General features: G+C 37.9%; 1 protein-coding gene across 1 annotated transcript in view; it reads left to right on the top strand.

The window, feature by feature from the left end:
* The window catches only part of qless (decaprenyl diphosphate synthase subunit 1 qless), a 29,848-nt gene that overhangs the window by 4,629 nt on the left and 6,539 nt on the right, over window positions 1-18,680 (top strand). Inside the window, exons 2-4 of the mRNA XM_034323880.2 lie at window positions 13,472-13,624; window positions 15,846-15,979; window positions 16,827-16,968. Coding sequence (XP_034179771.1) covers window positions 13,472-13,624; window positions 15,846-15,979; window positions 16,827-16,968 — 429 coding nt within the window. The remainder of the gene's footprint in view (window positions 1-13,471; window positions 13,625-15,845; window positions 15,980-16,826; window positions 16,969-18,680) is intronic.

Below are 18,680 nucleotides of genomic sequence, written 5' to 3'. Positions count from 1 at the left end.
TTGCTGTTGTTATCGCTGCTGCAATTATTCTAGCTGTTTTTTCTGTTTTATTCGTTTCATCTTTGATGACTTAATCCGTTAAGCACCAAACTGTGAAATAATGTCATTTTATACCATAAAAAATTGTTAAGTGGTAGATTTAAAAAAAAAAAACATTGCAAATGAGTTAATAACGATTGGAATAAATTTCAAGCTACTATTAATATCTTAACGATATGATTCCTCTTCGTCTGTAATCCATGGAAAGGAATTCTCTGGATAGTCCTTCGCTCAGCAGTCATCGCGTTTACAATAAATAGATTTGATTGAAGAATAGGAAGTATCCTTAATGAAAGATCGGCTGGCAATAAGAGGTAATTGCCGCGCGAGGACACGGGAGAAATGTTGAACAGACAGCGTGATTTCCTGCGGATCGTTATTATCGCTGTGTAATTTACAGTAACGTAAGCTTTGAGGTCGGTCTCTGGCTAGAAGCATAATTGAAGAGAACGGCCGCGATGTGCAGAGGAACGTAACACGCCTGTTCTGATCCGTCCATGGGAAACCGGTATTAATGTTGTTCTAATCGAGTTAAAGGATCTACACGGCTCTTAATTATCAGATCTGACCAATGACCCTTGAGATTAGTTGAATTTCTATGTATTATGTTAATTAATTACTGCAAAAATATTTGTACAACGGTACACCGGAAAAAGGATACCTCAGATCAATTAATTAGCACCGCAATTAATTAGTCCTTTCAGTTGGAACACTTCTTCGTATTAATAATTTGCAACTAATTTTTAATTATATACTAACACTATAGTCGGACGTTATCTGGCTTAAAATTAGCACCCGGCATTTTTATTTTTAGTCAACTATCTGTTTTTAAAAGAGTCTTCATAGCCAAAAATAACTAAATTGTTATCTGGAATGGTGTGAAAAACAGATCGACACGTGATAGATTCTATCTTGTCCATTCAGGAAGCGTTTATGAATCATTCACAGCTCAGAGTGCGTCAATTGAAACGCTTCTTGCATGAATGAATACGAGGCTCTGAATTCGTTGGCGGTGTCGCGAGCGATGAAGCTGACAGATCTTGATGGTTAAGACCAGGCATATCAAATAGTCGGTGCACCATACTGATTGCAAAATACTGTTATGGAATATGCGCATCTTTCGATGATCGATCAGCATGCGCGGTTTTTACATAACGCGTGATGATGCGATTGAATTCCATCGGACGTTCATGGTCTTTTTCTTAATCGCATGGAACTGTGTTCACTGTACAAAAATAATATTAACCTTAGGAGGACTAAGAGGTGAGAAGAGGGTCGCAGGATTCATCGATTAGGAATTATTAAAAAATTTCATAATTTTAATAATTTTGAAACACTGCATATTTAATTTATAATTCCATTCTCTTTCTTTCTGATTTATTAATATTCTAGTCAGCCTCTCTGTATGTTTTTCTACCAGGATTTCCCGAATGAATCTCATGCTTTTTTCATCTCATTGAAAAAAAACTGATTAACCATTGTAAGCAAAGAATAATTTTATCACCGATGACGAATAGTTAGCTCGTTTTGTTTTACTAGACGGTTTTTTTCGCAATGAACCTCGGTCATTCATTCGAATCTTACGCAATCGATTCGCAAGCTGGAATTCGGCACTCATTTTGGGTCCTAATGTTTCTCGGACATAACGGGACGATAATAGCGATCGTGGTAAGATTACGAAGGTATCGAATTGAATTCATCGATCACTGTGTTAGAAATTAAATTCAATTCCAAACGCGTACTCGTGGTGCTCCAGCATCCTCTTAATTACTCAATGACGCGTAGAGACTAATGACGGTCTATTAACTCTATAATAATTTAAGGTAATTTTTGAAATGTTCCATCTATGGCAGGGGTCACGAAACTTTTTGAGAAACGGGCCGAATAAAAATTTTTAATTTTTAATATTCTTATTGAAATCCTATTAGAATTGCAGTACGTAATTAGGATGAGAATCTTGTGAAAATTAGAAGCGTCAGGTGGAAGAGAATTAATTACCTAAGCCTTCAATTAGGAATTGGACGAAATTAAATAGATACTTAGGTATCTAAGTTCCAATATAAAAATTCCATTTTATGAGATTCAAATACCACTCATATTTTGTAAATTTCACGAGAACCAAAAATTTCTGCCTCTCATTGTACCATTCCTCTCATTAGCATCTTCTTTATTCGCTCATTACATTCAGCAAAGAAATAACACAGCGGGGAGGTTAAAATCTTTTCTATCCTTTTCCCTTCCTTTCACGGTGTACAAGGATGACCGGATTCTTCAGATCCTCAAAAGGCTGCCAAAGAGGAGTGAATCTTTGTACTCCTCTTCCGTTCAAAGATCGATCAACCTTTCCTTTCTTTCTTAAAAAAAAAAAAAGAAAAAATAAGAAACCTTGATACCCATCGAACTTTCCGCGAAGTCTTCCGCATTTTTTGAAATGCAAATCCCCGGGACGGTTTGCGCGGCAAGTTATCCTGTAGGCGTCGAAGGAGACGTCGCTGTTCGCATATAAGATCGTAACGCAAAAGCTAATTCGTAGTCGAACAACGGATGGTCTTCCAAGGTCCAAGGAGTTCTCTGTCACGTCCTGTCTCGTCAATTCATACGCTACGTCCAGAAATATATATTCGCTCGGGTAGGGGGATCTCTTTGTCGAGGGAGAGAATAGGAGGTCACCCGTTGGAAAGGGTCTTTCGACTTTGATCATTTGATTTCCAGGATTGTGCGCGCGCCACTCGATGCATTTTCTTGTCGGATGCACCGATTCGCAGGACCTTTTTATATTCCGACGGTATACTTTCGGTTGGCAGCCGTGCTGAATACCTGGAAATGTATTAAAATCACCGTACCGCGTTTCCATCAGGTCCGTGGACGTTAATGGTCGCAGGAGCTACTTTGTCTTTTCAGTTTATCCTGTAAGCAAACATTAAGGAGAAATTTAGAATTCTCTTTTCAATATATCTTTCCATTTGGATTATTAACTACATCGTCAATTAGATTAATTTCGTCCAATTCCTAATTGAAGGCTTAGGTAATTAATTCTCTTCCATCTGACGCTTCTAATTTTCACAAGATTCTCATCCTAATTTCATAATGCAATTCTAATAGGATTTCAAATACTATCTATTAATCATCGCTCGTAGCTGAAACAGGGTCACGGTTCGTGTTTAAATTTAAAAAAATTAGTTATTTTCGATATAGTGCAACGACTGCACGCAACAGGTAGCCTTTTATCCTTCCCTCGACACAACATAGCGGGCAGTTTCTCCGAGACGGGAACGGCATGCAGGTGCCCTCGATACCCAAATGCGAATCACGGTAAAAGTTGAACGCGATTACGTGCTCCACGTACTCGCGTCCGTGTGCCTAACCGCGATTCCCTGAACCCTTGACAAACGGGACACTTCTAACATCTAAGCTGCATCAAATGATCCTTTTCCCCGATCCATACATTGAAAATTTCTGATTGCAGTCTCTGATACTTTCACGGTTGCTCATCTTCTCAATATCATTTCCTGATAAAGATCGATCGAAAGTTACGATGGATGGGTCGATAGCTGGCTTCGATTATCGCTTTCACTCAATATTTGGTGTCGCAATTGTTCGCGGTGTTATGGGAACGTAATTGAATATTCAGAGATACATCGAACGATACCATAGGAAATAAAATGTATTTCAAGTCTTTGCTAGAATTTTTCTGAAGAATCTTAATTTCTATTATTTCCTTATGAATATTTTTACTGACATAATTAGGAGACGAAAAGAAGAAAAGGCTGTAAATGAATCAATTTTAAGTAGACATTTCCTGTTTGCCTCTTCTTTCGATTTCTTCGTGAAAGGAGACTTCTGATAGGCCAAGGTTGCCGAAACATACGTGTGCTTTTCGACACGTATGCCACTTTCTTATAATACCGCGTCAGATTCCAGACGTATGCAAAAGTAGCGCGGAAGTAGTAGAATCCGATAAAGATCAGACATCCGTCAGCTGGTTAGAACTACTCGGATCTTTTGTTCGCGAACTGAACGTTCAATTAGAAACTGCTTGTCCTTGTTTTTTTTTTTTTTTTATTTCGATAATCTTCGGGTTATTTGCGACGATGACGAATTTTGGCGAAGAAAATTGATGTTAAAATTAATTACATTTAAAATTGTCCTAATTGCTAGATTTTGGAATACTGAAAGAAGATTGACATTAACCTTCGTTTCTTCATTTTCTTATGGAAATACCGTAGCTTTGAATAAATAAGAAACTCGTCCGTTCCTTTAAGACTCCTTTGAATTCTTCTCGAGTACTCGTTGCCATTCATCTTGTCCCTCTCTTGCAAAGTAACTTTCTGCGAACCTCTTTGCTCCTCGTCGAACAAAAGTTTCTGTTCGCTCATTATCGAGTGACCGAATCGAATATCGAGCCACTAATCTGTGCCTGGTCAAAGACCTGGATCCAGCTGGGACGAATATTCGGGTCAAGGATGCCGGCCCTTTCGGTGAATGGAACACCTGCAACCCACTTTTGTTTCACGTTCGTGTTTCACTTTCCTCTTACATTCGACGTCAATTTGACCGTATCGAAAAAGTCGCGAGCAAATCGTGTGGCTAATCGTTAATTTTGATAGTTACGCGAATAATTCGGAGATTAATAATAGAGTCTCGCGATGATTCAGCTGGTTGGATCCTAAGGAGGTTGCTGTACTTGTTCAAGTACAACGTTGATTCGCGTGCAGACTGTAACCTTGAATGTTTGTCCAGAGACAAAAAGTCTGAAGGTTCTCCACGTGGGATTCAAGGATTTAACACTTTGAAATTTTTCCCTCCGTCAACTCTTCGTATTATGCTTACCAAGAATCCGTCCGGAAGGTCGGCGATGCACGGTTCGAAAGGTGGCTCGTTTCTTCTATAGATTTATGTGTTTCGAAGAACCAAGAAAGTAGTCAATTTTCGTTGAAGGAAATTAGAAAGAAACTCAGCTGAACGATCTAAATAGTGTTCGCTTTGTTCTCGTCCATTCATCGTAGACATCGTGCCACTTATTGGTCCCCCTATTCGGTGAAGGAAAAGTGGCCAACGACGATTGTTGGCCACGATAAAATTGTTCGTGGAAAGTTGTCGAGGAATGCGCATTGACCTTGATTATTCAAGCTACTCTTGTCGTTATCAAGAGCGATAAATGATTTTCTTAGTATCATTAATTTGTCGTTAGTAGTTCAAGGGAATATGTAAATGTCAAAGGACAGAGGTCAATGAACTTTTGATATAATGAGTACATCGCTTTATGCATTGTGCAAGGGAAACATTGTTGCAACAAAATTAGACTCCTGTTTCTTGATGCAACTGAGAAGAACGTTGTTTCGAGTGCAGTGGAGTCATTTTCAGGTCGTCGACTCTTAATATCAAGCTTTGTAAGTTCTACCTTGCAACGACCACTTGGGAAAAATAAAATTGCTACAAAAATTGTTTCAACTTTGAAAATAAATATAAAAGAGGATTCAAAATGAACTTTTTTTCAAAAATATCGATCTGTATCAAGTGGAATGACGGTATCGATTTTACAATCAATCAAAATCATGTAAATTCTGGTAAAGATAGTTTAAATTCAATGAACGTCATTTCTGTTGGCGTAAATGTGCAATAAACTTCGGGAAATGTGTGAATAGAGTGTCGTGAGAGTGACCTTGATTCCTTTGGCCGGATTTATTCCGCTTAGCGGTAGAGTACACCGTTGAAACGTTCATCGACGGTCATCAGCATCCATGATTCCAAAATGTGGGTCGGCCAGAACCCTCGGAGAAAGTGTATTTTCCCACTCTATCCTCTCTTGACATTCGATATCGTTCTTCGTGAACGCGTAGCCACGTTGATCGGTGCAACTTGTACAGCCGTGGAAGTTCAAGTGAACATCGAGGAACGCGGTTACAGGTTTTCGACGATCCTACAGGTTCTGTCGAAAGATATGGCATCGATAGTTTCACGAACTCCACTGGATTCTAAACTTTACTTTGGACTTTTGCATATTGGTGTCGGTAACAAGGTTGACCCTCTTCCCCAAAAATGTCGACTGGCCCCTCGTTATGCTAAAATTTCAAAATCCAAAGTTCAAAGTTCAAAATTTCGAAATTCTCAAACACTAAGATTCGAAAATTCGAAAATTTCTAAGGGACCGAGCCCAGAAAATAGTTACTTTGGGGATTTCAGTAATTTTAGAAGTTAATTTTGATTTCACTGACATGTACGATAGTTAGCATATAGCAGATTTCGTGAACGATAGTAAACTCTTTTATTTTATTTGAATCCCATTGTTATTCTCCGCAGCAATTTTATTCTCAAGAGAAGGATATGTCATCTAGTACCAAAATAGAACAAAATTTGTTCAGCGTGTCCTCCAGGACTGTCTACTCTGTACCATTTCGTTATACCTGTGATTATACTTAAAAAAAATTGTCATTTTATTCAACATTCTGAAATATTCAGAAATTGATTCAGTGATAACATCCTCAACATGTATTACGTATTTTTTGAGGAAGTTACGAAAAGAGTTCAATCAACTTAAGCAATAAGCAACTGTGAATAAAAAGTCAATGAAACAGGAACGACCAGTCGATTAATCGCAATCGCATTCGCATTTTTATGAACATTCATCTCAATCTATTTCTTTTGCAATCGTGATTTATACATCGTATTTGCATTTTCAGATGCGCTCCTGCCATTTGTTCTACGATTTCTTAAATTCGTTGCCGTATAACTTTCACCGTGTTTATTTATTCCCGCAATTAAACATAATTAACGAAAAAAATGACAGCGATTCGTCGGTGATCGTAGAGATCTATTCCGCGTGATTGGGTAACTGGGAATCGCAGGGTAAAGAGGAATTTTTATACTTTTGCTCGAAATGGTTTGTTCGCGCTCTTCGGTGACATTCTTCGGCAAAGGAGTGAAAGTTTTTCTGCTAGGCAAACAGGCGCGACTGCTTGTATTCCAAAGATTTGGCAACGACACGCTTCGAGTGTCGAACTCTGCTTGTTTCTCGCAGCTCGTAGAAAATCGGTGATTTCAAGGGACCAGATTAACCCTTCCTTGAATAATGGAAAGCAAAACAAGTTTAGTAAATTAATGGCCCCAGGAAACCATTACCTGGATCAGGGTTTAAAATGAATCATCCTGAAAAGCAATTAAGGTTAATTGAAAGATAATGAGTTACAATTACCTAAAAATGTAATGGAAGGAAATATCTTACTTTGCTCACTCGAAACTTTACTTTGCACATGACGATTGCAAATACACGTAATATCCTCTTGTAATTGCATAACTACCGATTACATTTCTCTTCAAACTATTCATATTAAAAGCGTTGTAAAAATTGAAACACTAATTATTAATTAATTATAATGCCGATCACCGGTAGCCTCAGCAACAGTGAATATGTTAATTAGCGTGAAATTCGCGACACGTGTTGAATAACAGTGCTTTTCAAGATGTCGTATGATGGCAAGGTGATTTTTGAGGTAGGCGTCCTTAACATCGCACCGTTTAATGGCCTTCTATTTTTAGCAACTTTTTGCAACCGATTTATTCTATATACGTGAGGCGATTCTCGTAAACTAAATGACGATTTCTGTTAAATCGAAAGATCGCTGCTTTGTCAGCCGCGTTCCGTTCCATTGAATCTATCGTTTCGCAATGATCATCTTTGGCGCGTGATTAGGTGAAAAAAAAAATTACTTATGTGTGCAGCATACGTGATCCCCATTTAGAAAAAGGAATTGCAGCGATAATTACTTTGCGGAGGTGTTTACAGATTGGCTAGCGAATATTTATGAAGCTAAAAACCTTCATGGATTTCATTTCTCCATTAAGAGCACTTGCCTACCTTTTCTTTTTCTTTTTTTGCGTAAGATTTCGTCGACGTGGAGGACAATGTCTTGTGAATATTTCGAAGGATTTTTGGTTGTTATTGAACGGGAGTGATTCGTTTCTTTGTTAAAAATCACAGGTGGAAGAGAAAATTATTTTATTGACGGTTTATTTTTAAAAAGTCATAATCACTTTATTTACAAAAATAATCGCTTTTATCAATAGTCTTATAACACTTATCGGTAACATTTTAGATCCATAAAGGAAGCGGAAAATATTGAAATTTACAGTAGGAATAATTAAAGAACGATGACAAAATCATTTTTAAAACTTATACGTTCTACTAGATTTCAGATTGATTTAATTTTTATTTTAATATTCGTGAAACGAATATATGGTATCCTTTTCGTAATTATACTTTATAATGAAATTCTTTTTTGTTATTATGCAATGTTCCTTGTTATGTAATCATATACGAGGTGGTCCACGAAAAATATCTGATTTTTATTATTTCATTTATCAGCCACATCGCTTGGGAAATCAATGTTAATTGATGCTAATAATCAATTTAAGCATCCTTACTTCTATCATTGTTTATGATAAGAATTTATAATTTTCCATCTCTTCGTTCGGTTTCTCGGTCATTGAATATATTTCACTGTTTGCCAGACGCAACAGTCTGCTAAATGTTACTTTTTCTCCTGGACTGTCCGGTTACATCACCGTAAGTTTTGCGATACGCATTTATTAACCGCTGTGTACATATGTATGATTGAATAGAGAAAGAAAGATAAGACGTGAGTTGACCAGGTACTGGGTGGAGCAAACCGGGATCGTCCTAAATCGAATAAAGCCAGTTCGGCCTTTCTGTAAAAGGAGAAAGTGCGGTTACACGAGCGGACAGTTCGACGCCGCGAGGTGGATTGTGTCAAGACGATGTTAGTTGATCGACAATGCTGCAAACTCTGCCAAGAAATCTTGTTACAGCACTGATTAGGGTCCTACTTGTTGCCACTTTAGATGAAACGTGAACCGATCAATTGCGAAAGAAGAAGAAGAAGTAGTTTCTTCAGGCAGTTTGGAAATTTTAACCCTTGGATTGCAGAAATCGTTTAAATTTAATTTTAATTTTCGACTCTGTTCATTTTCTTTTTCCACGCGTATTCGATGCCAATAAAAACTATCCCTTAAGGGTACAAGGACGTTACACTTCTTGTGGGTAAATTTAATTGATTCATTCTGGATAAGTTGTTACGAGTTAGAAAGGAAATGCTTGAAAATGTGTAATTTCTTACGTCGCAAGTATCAATCATGATTAGTTCAAGTCAGAGTTGAATGGTTCTGTAATTACACCTTCACCGTTGTACTACGCCTATTTAACTTTTACGTACTTGAAGTAAGGACATTTTTTTGAAGGTAAACAAGAATTGCCATGTTTTTGCGACCTTCGTTACCTATTATTATATTTATTAACCTTTCTATTTTTGTCGTCATTAGTCACGCTGTGACAGTAAATGCTTTGCTTTGTTTTAATATTCTTAAACATATTTTGCAGTCAAAGGGTTGAAATGAATCAGAGTTCTAAGGCGTTCCAATCCAAACACCGATTAATTGAAGTTTCTAGTAACGAGAAGTCGATTTTTTCGTACATTCGTGTAGTTCCTTTCGAACAGCGTACACAGGTGCGACAGGTGTAGGTATTGCGACAAAAGCACTTCCACCTGGTATGCGATCTTGCGCCATCCAAGGTACGCATTTCTTTAGATCATCGTAGCAAAGAGGTTCTTATTATAAATATCCGTTAAATAAATTAATATGCAGGTATGTGTATAACAGGAAAAACTTTATAGTCATTCATTAAAATATAGACAGTGGTGCAGCGGGTATTATGCTGATTCATTTTTAGGAATATATTGACTAGTTTTGGAATATAAAAACTATTGAGAATTTTTTTTCAGTTAGATGGTTTTCCTATAAAATTTCTCAATTCAATTATTTTGCAACTATTTATTTAGGAATATTCTGTCTAATTATTATAGTCTTGAAAAATATTTACCTCTTCATCTTAATTTTCGTCTATTTTAGACACATTCCTTTCCTAAAGGAAGTTAATTGTAATTAACGTCTCGTTCCTTCCTCGAAACAGCAATTAACGAATGTTAATCAGCCCCGTCCGGTATAAAATGAATTCGGTATTATTCCTAAATCACAGCAGCATCATTAGTGGTGAAAAGATAAAATAGTTAAAATGTTAAAAGATAAAATAGAAATAGGAAAATTTTAGCAAAGAAAAAATCACCATACGGATCCAAAACGGGGATCTATCTTAATTCTCGAAGTTCTTAATAAAATCGTGTTCGATCCTTGACTTTTACGCGTCGAATAAATTATCGGTAAACCGACCGAACAAGGAATTCAACGAATCGCCCTTCTATTTTTTTGTTGAAAATCATTTTTTTAACCGACAGCTCTGCGTATGCGTTTATAGGACAAGGAAAGGAATAATCAAGCTAATGAAGGATATGGGAACGTTGGAAAACAGTGAACGAAGTATCATATTCTCAGAGGCGAAGATTATATGTCATAAATGTTCTTTGCGTTCGCAACCGAGTGGGTACTAGTTTCAGGCTAGGTTTAAACAAAACCGGTCGGCAATTAAACATACTCGACGTGTTACGTGTTCCAGCTGGGTTACATACGTGTTCTCTAAGAGATATGAAACAGGATCAAAGAAACGAATCCTTCTTATTTGTTTTAAATCAACACTGCTCTTTTCTCGATGTCAATCAATATTGATACATCTTCGGTTCTTTTTTTTTGTTGTTTGAACAAGCAGTTTACCGAAGAAACAGGAGAAACATTTACCAAACACTTTCGCTGATTTCGTGACTTTGTTGGGAATAATTTGTAAAATGATAACAGATTAAACAGCTAAAAGAGTAACCGGACGTTGGAAACTCTTCTACTATATGTTTAATCATGTAGGAATCACGCGAATGTTTTGAGTAATGATTGAATTGCACAATTCGTTTGACATTCATCGATTGTAACGCGGATGCGACTGAAATAGAGTTAATTAACGCGCAGGTTTTCTATTTGGGGAACGAGAAGAATTTTATTGGAAGAATTTAAGAAATTCATGATCATTGATTTAAAAATTATGTGATGCTTAATTAAATTTTATATTTTTACAAAAAATATTGTTCATCGATGATAGAAGTATCTAAGGATCGTTCATGAGAATAGTTTACGTACTTTCACGTTGCTCATTAAAATCTACTTGATTTAATAAATAATATTTAATGATTGGGAGAATCGATTGTGATAGCTGGAGGACGTTTCAGGTGTATACTTTCACATTCTTCGAGTTCAGGTCTCACTCGTCCAACTTTCAGACGGGTTATCGAATGGTCCCGGGTGCCGAAATTTCTACCGGTCATAATTTCATACGAGATTACTCAACACATTTTCTTCATCGTAAAAAAAACGGAATTTCGAACGACACCAGGGAATACTAATCTTCACGGTGAAAGCACAGCGATTAGAGTACCGATCACCTGAATAGTAATAATTAACCAGGTGAAAACAAAGGTGGAGCATACTTGGAGAACGTCTGTCGTGCATAATTAAGAAAAAGAGAATCCTAAAATATTATAAAACGCAAATTCCTCAAAGTGATCAAAGTAAAATTAATTTAAAAATTAATTAAAAAATTAATTATTTTACACGGAATCGAAGCTTCGGTGGTGATTTCAATGGTTCATTGAACCTAAACTCATGCAGAGTGTTTGAAGAGGAAAAAGGAGAAAATCGTAACGGGAAAACTGCAGGTTCTCGCTCGCAGACTTGTTTGTCAATGTTTTTATTATTTTGTTGAACGTTGGCCTTGAGTAAACAAGTATCATGCGAGAGGTAAAAGTGGGGTAGTGAACTTGCCTGCTGCGACGAAACTAGTTATCCAAGAATGTAATAAGCAGATACGGTGCCGTGGAAATCATATGAGACACGCATGGACACACATCGAACACGATCCTTGCTCAATGTTGCATGTCCTCCTATAAACATATTGACCGTTTCATTTTAAGATTGATCTGCCTACGTGTCATCTATGAGACGGAAATCGACGCGTAACTATTCCTATTTTCCATGCCACGAAGACCGTGAAGAACCTGTGTTTGTTGCGTATCGTTTAAAGTTCATTTTTATGGATGACTGGGTTTCCGACTCGTAATTGTAGGCAAAGAACAATCCCGATCTTGTTTTTCTCTGGCTAGCGTAACAAAAGTTATGCATTTTCTCTCACAGCTAAATAACTAAAGAGATTTTTTGTTTTAATCAGATGAATTGAGCAATTCTATTATTAATTGATTCTGAGATTTGCATCCGATTATCCAGGGAAAATACTTTCAAATGTACTTGATCTACATTTTTGCTAGTCATATAGACAAGAAATAAGCGAACAAGAATGTTATTACGTTCACAGACAGTTGCAGTGAAAATTAGTAAATTTAACGATGCTTAAGCAAAAGTGGTATAATTGTAATTTGAAATTGCAAATAAATTCCAAGAAATTTATTTTTCTATTCGAACGCCAACAGGAGCGATACTTGCAATTTTATACCGGACTTAGTATTGTTTATCTCTTGCGACCACAATCAATTCCTCAACAAAGTCGCAAACTTGTGAAACATCATCGATATCGTTTGATACATCGTTCGATCTCAGTTGCCGTAGAACTTAGAAACCATGACTGGCGGGTAAGTGTCTCTGTACACGAAGCCGCGATGAATGCTAAGAAATCGGAATCGAGCCTCGATGACGAAAGCAGGCATCATTCGTGTGTACACCAGAAGCGAAAGGATATCGTCGTGGCACGATGAAGTGGCGAAGAGAACTAAAGAAAGACACCGGTAACTCATTACGTGCCCACCAAACGTAAACAGTCATAGAAATGATGGATTTGGTAAATAACAGTTGCCATATCGTGAAATGCAATTGTTAGGTATTCCGTGTGTTCTACCGATGAGAAATCGACGCGTTGTTTAAGGTTTCAGGTCGTCCCTCTTTCATTAATTAATTAACAACACTGCAGAATTAATTGTGATTAAGTTTGAATTGTTATTTACAAAATTAGTATTAAAATGAGTAAATGATACTATTTATAAAGTTAAATGTCACGCCGTTCATTAAAGAAAACAGTGAGCGTTTCTCTATTTCTCGCAAGTAGTAGAGTCAATGACAACTCAGGCGCGGCACAAGTAGTATATGTCGACGCATGGTCAGACCAGATCAGTAGTTCGCGACGCGTTACTACTATTCTCTACTGTTCTACTATTTTAATAAATTTTACGGATAAATTAAAGCAAAATGAAGAAGAATTACATTTTTATTCGATAAGGGATTAGCCAAATTCCAATAATAAAATTCGTGAACAAGAAAAATTAAAGAAAAAAAATAATTTCAAGAAGTTAAAATAAAACAATTCGGGGAATGCCAGATAAATTGGGAAAAATAATCAATTCAATTTGTAAAAAGGTGATACTATATTGTGCGGATAATGTGTTAATAATGAATCCTTTTTTATTCCTTGCAGAGTAGAACGAGCACGCGAGACTGCAGAACGAATGTCGCGAGAATGATGAGTTCGATGCAAACACAACTGCCTGGATCCCTGCACGATTACCAGGTCGACCCTTACCGGCTTCTGGAAGATGATCTGAAAGATATATACGACGACATACGAGAGGTAAGTCGATTTTTATCATTTCACAATCTTCAATAATCGAGATGATATAACATCGCCGCGTTAACCAGTAAACGTTTTTGTTGTTGCGTTTTCTGTGTACACTTTCTCCAGGTTGTTTCTCCTTTCGCACAGTCGTTCGATAACCTGAGAAAACGTGATAGTCGAATTCCTTAAATGGCAGTGTAATATGCTTTTTACGTATCCTTTAGCTGGAAACGTTGTGAGAAATTGTAGATTTGAAAAACGTTGAAGAATAATTATGGGAACTCGAAAGCTCAAGTATTCGTAATCTTTGGCATTCTTTAAATGAAATTTTCTGGCAATTCAATTGCCAGTTCGTATTTCTGAGCAACCTGTCACACCGTAGGATTGCAAAAGCGATGATTTCTCTGAATTCATGAGAACCATAGGCACCCAACTCTCACGTTTCTTCGAGGCGAGTCCAGTGTCTGGTTGAAACCGATTTCCTGCTGCCATTTTCGGTGCAAAGCGCACGGATTCGATTCGAATCACCAAGTACTTCCGTCAGAAGGTTTCAACAGGAAGCGATAGCCAAGATCCAGAAGAAAATCGCGCGTAATTCAAGGAATTCGTCCACGAATCACCGAGCTTTTGCATCGTCATCATCATTATCATCAGGTCTCACATGTGTCGTTATTACGAGATATGGATAGTAAACGCAGTAGACTCTTGGACGCCAGAAATCTTCCCTCTTTCACACGTTGTCTAGGCGCGTAATTATAAATATTTATAGTGAGGAATGCCGTTTTCACGACGAGGAGACGTTAGCGAAAGCAGCTCGCGCGACTTCATGGTCTGCATATATGGCCGAGAGTAGAACTTTTACTCACGGCCGTGGCTAGATACTATTGTATTTGAGTATGCCCGTGCAAACGCGTTTAGAAAGCACTTTTTTCTCATCACGCCTTGGAACAAACGGATTCGACAAACGATTACGCGTCCTCCGGTGTTCCATTAATTGATGCACGCGTTGGTGGACAAACATTTCTCTGTTAATTATTAGAGAAATCATGTATGGCACTAAAATTGGCGATCCAAAGAATAGTTCCTAATTAGGTATCAATTAAATCTTAAAAAAAAAAAAAGAAATAGAAAACATGCAAATTGCATAATTCCCACATGATTAAAAGTACAATTTTGAAGTGATTAACGAAATCTGAACGGTAACGAGATCATGTATCCGTTGCTGTAATTAAGATTAATTAACAAAGTCATTCGACCAAGTGATTCTCTAATTATTTCAAGAACCGCACTCGCGTTACCGTTGTACAGTTAGAAGGACGTTCAATTAAGTCGTTCCGGGTGCATTGGTTCGTTAGCTTCCGATCACGTGGTCGAAGCAGACGTCCAGAAAGTGTCTCTGACGTAAGCTTGCGAAACGAGCTAGCGTTCCTTTCGACTTTGGCCAAATTCCAGGACGAACTTTCAGCCGATGCCACGGCTGGAATTCAAAGCGCGCCTCTTCTTTTTCTATCGCTCTTACAACGAACGGTCCGTTCCGTTCGTCACGTAGACGAATCGTCTTATGGTCATCCATTGTCTATACGAATCGCTCTAGATCAATTGCTCCCGAATAAAATATGTAACGCCTGCATTGAATCGAAATAATACGTGCCAGGTGAAACGGTATCGGTTGATCTAATGACGTAGCCATTTTTTTAATTACTCTTCCAATAATTCAATTGCTAAATTGACTGTTGAACAGGTGACATCGCGCTAGCGATGTAAATGGATGATTTGCGACAATTTTACAGTTTACACTTCTTATTATAATGTATCGTCTAAACTGTATTAGTGATCGTGCTAATTTTCTTCGAGTAATACTAACTAAGGGGAAATCCAAAGCCGGAAATTCGAAAATTTATGGAAAATTTACGAAAGGATCAGAGGAATGCAAGCTGATTTCTCGACCAGGTGCAACGCCCAATTCCTCATTGAAATTCTCACTCCCTCACCTTCGCAACACTCGAAGAGAATACTTGGGAGAGAGAAATCAGAATTTAGGAACGGTTTTAGATCAATACTTGTTAGCCTAGGCGCCCGGTTGAATATCAATGATCTAACTTTCCGAAGCATTGCATTCCCGAGCGATTCGTCCGATGATAAAAAAGAATAATTCATCGTCGAGCTTGTTTCTAGCTACTACGAGAGAATTCCTTTTCACCGTTCGAAGTCAAGGTTACGTTTGCCATTGTTCCAGGTACTCATCAGGAACACGACGCAGAAGGAGCTGCAAACTATAGCTACGTACTACTTCGACGGCAAGGGAAAGGCTGTGAGGCCAATGGTAGCAATTCTCATGGCACGGGCTATCAATTACCACAAGGAAAGAAAGTGAGTTGCGAGAGGCACGCCTTGGCGGATTCTTTCAAGTTCGCCGTCGATAAACTTTTACGTTTCGCGCCAATTAACGGATTATCGTTGATCGAAATGTTCGAAATCACGTGTAAACGATCGCGTAATCCTTCTGCAATTCGGTAACCAAGTTCGAGGTATCTATTTTTCTAAAATTACCACCGTGGCTAATTAACACTAGTTGCCGGACAAATAGATCCGTCAAAATAGATATAGCAGATATCGATTTTTGGAACTAAGGAGTGGGAGGGGAAGGAATTAATATTTGTATAATGTTTTAAAAAAAATTATTTAAGTTTTTCTATATGTATAGCAATAATCCGACAATCTAGTGTTAACGCGTTAGCTAATTTTCAGAAAGAAATAATCATTTCTTTATTTGCCAAGCGAGAAAAGTCGGCTCCGTTTAGAAAGCATCGAAAGAATGCGGTCTCTTTCTAATTCATATATCGCTTTGAAAATAATGATTTGTCGCGCGCCACGGGTTAGGTGACGATGAATATGAATGAGATGTCCCCGTGAATGAGAACTAGTGTAGCGTATACTATCACATATGCCCGGGGATTTGTAAATACCAGTGAACATGACTTCGCGGCTTGAAACTCGACGAAGATAATCCTGATGACAAAGGTGTGAAGTTGTCAATCAGCGATTGACATCTGTTGAGTCTGATCAATTTTATCATCTCTGCTCGATCATCGTAACTTGCTTCGAGTAAAGTTTGCATCTGTAAATTTAACATTACCAATTTTCCCTCTCCTTTATTTCCTGTCGTTAAAATTTCATAGAAATTGGAGGAAAAAAGAGGTAATTCGTTTGATTTTAGCGATCTCTTGGCGTCGCAGCGACAGGTGGCGATGATCTCCGAGATGATCCACAACGCTTCCTTGATCCACGACGACGTAATCGATCAGCCAGACTTCCGCCGGGGCAAGCCTTCGGTCAACGTCGTCTGGAGTCAAAAAAAGGTAGGAATTCTAATCGTGGATCAAGGTTCACCGGACAGTTGAACGAATTTTTCATTTCAACTGACTCATCGAACGATATCGGATTAAAATAATTTATAAGATCCTCGATCTTATTTTTTTCTAATCTTTTTTATGGATGCTTGATTAAATTTAGCTCAAGTTCGTTTTCTATAAATATTCTATTATTAGTTGTCCATTGATCGATGAGAAGCGAAACTCTCTCTGAAATACCAGAGAGAGGAAGGAGGCTAATGCGATTCATGACTCTATCGTACTGACCGTGCACGCTTTCTTGGCCTGGAACCGGAAGCGGACCTCGTACAATTCGTCTGTGCGCATTGTCTAGCCACACGGGAGAATCGTTGAAAATCGGTGGGGCGATTAACGACCCGGTAGAACGAGCACCGTGAAATTACTTTGAAAGTCAATGTATTCTTCCAATTAGATTTCTGATATTGTTTTCTATTTTTTCCTTCTTGGACATGATTTTTCCTTACGAAACTTGAACATACTAGTACACGTTTTTTAAACACAGATCCCATCGGGGCTGCAATATTGCACGCGATTATGCAAAATGTGTATGCGAACGGAGAATGAATACCAATCCCCCGGCAAGCTGGTCGGTAACTATTATTTACCTCACTTGCCGTCAATTTCAGCAACGGTCGATGCAATTTCGAGCATTCGGTGTTGAAACGGTTCAATTAGCTGCTGCACTCGTGTAATGGAATTTTGATTGTGGTAATAATCGTTAACCCACCGTCAAAGTCATTATGATCATACCTCAAGTGTGGAGAATTAAGAATTTATAAAGGAAAATAATGAAAATCGGAAAATTTGAAATTTTTACACCTGGTATGTCGAAGAAATTCAATTTCCCCAAATTGTCTGAAGGATAATTAATTTTTGAAATATACAAAGCGATTACCTGTAACTTCATTTCCTCATGTCAAGGTTACAACATCGATCGAAGATATACATTCATGTAAAAGAAGTTGCAGAGAAGCAACGGTTACATCGTGATAACATCTCTTTTCTTGGGTGTGATGTCACTTAAAAGATACGAAGGTCACCTTCACCTTTTTTTTTTATTTAAGTGGAACGACACCTTTTCTCGTTGTTCGATAAAGAATGCGTATTCTCTCTGAAATGATGAATGCAAAAACCTATGACTGTAAAGTCGTTCAAGACCATCGTTGAACGAAGAAACGGAGAATTCTTCTTGAACTTTACTACCGAACCTACGTCTCGCGACCTAAATCGTCCATCAGAGATATTTCCTTCAATTTCTTTTATCTACATAAGTCAGCAAAATTCTGACGTCGAAGAATACACACGTACTTGTGTACCATTTAAATTAACGAACTGTTAAACGATCGATAGAATTAAACTCAGCCGATTTAAACACGAAACCCATAAATATGCAATTTGTACTGGAAGGATTGAAAAACTATGGACGGCCTTGAGCAACGAATTAGCGAGTCACGAAGAAATGGAAAGCCGACGAATGGCCACGAAAGTCCCGGTGCTGGACGATTCGTACGAGCGGTGGGTTAAGAAATTGTGTAACAGTGCCGTATTAACGGGACACTAATTGAACCAACTGTTGCGTATGTATGTATAATAGTTATCGCTGAATTACGGGCGAATAACGAGGCCGTAGTCGAGGCAGGATGTTACTTTGAATTTGTAATTGTACCGGGATTACCCTT

This window comes from Osmia lignaria, chromosome 11 (genome assembly GCF_051020975.1).
Source record: "Osmia lignaria lignaria isolate PbOS001 chromosome 11, iyOsmLign1, whole genome shotgun sequence".
Classification (NCBI taxonomy): Eukaryota; Metazoa; Arthropoda; class Insecta; order Hymenoptera; family Megachilidae; genus Osmia; species Osmia lignaria.
The sequence above is the reverse complement of the archived record's forward strand: the minus strand, read 5'-3'. Positions and strand labels throughout refer to the sequence as shown.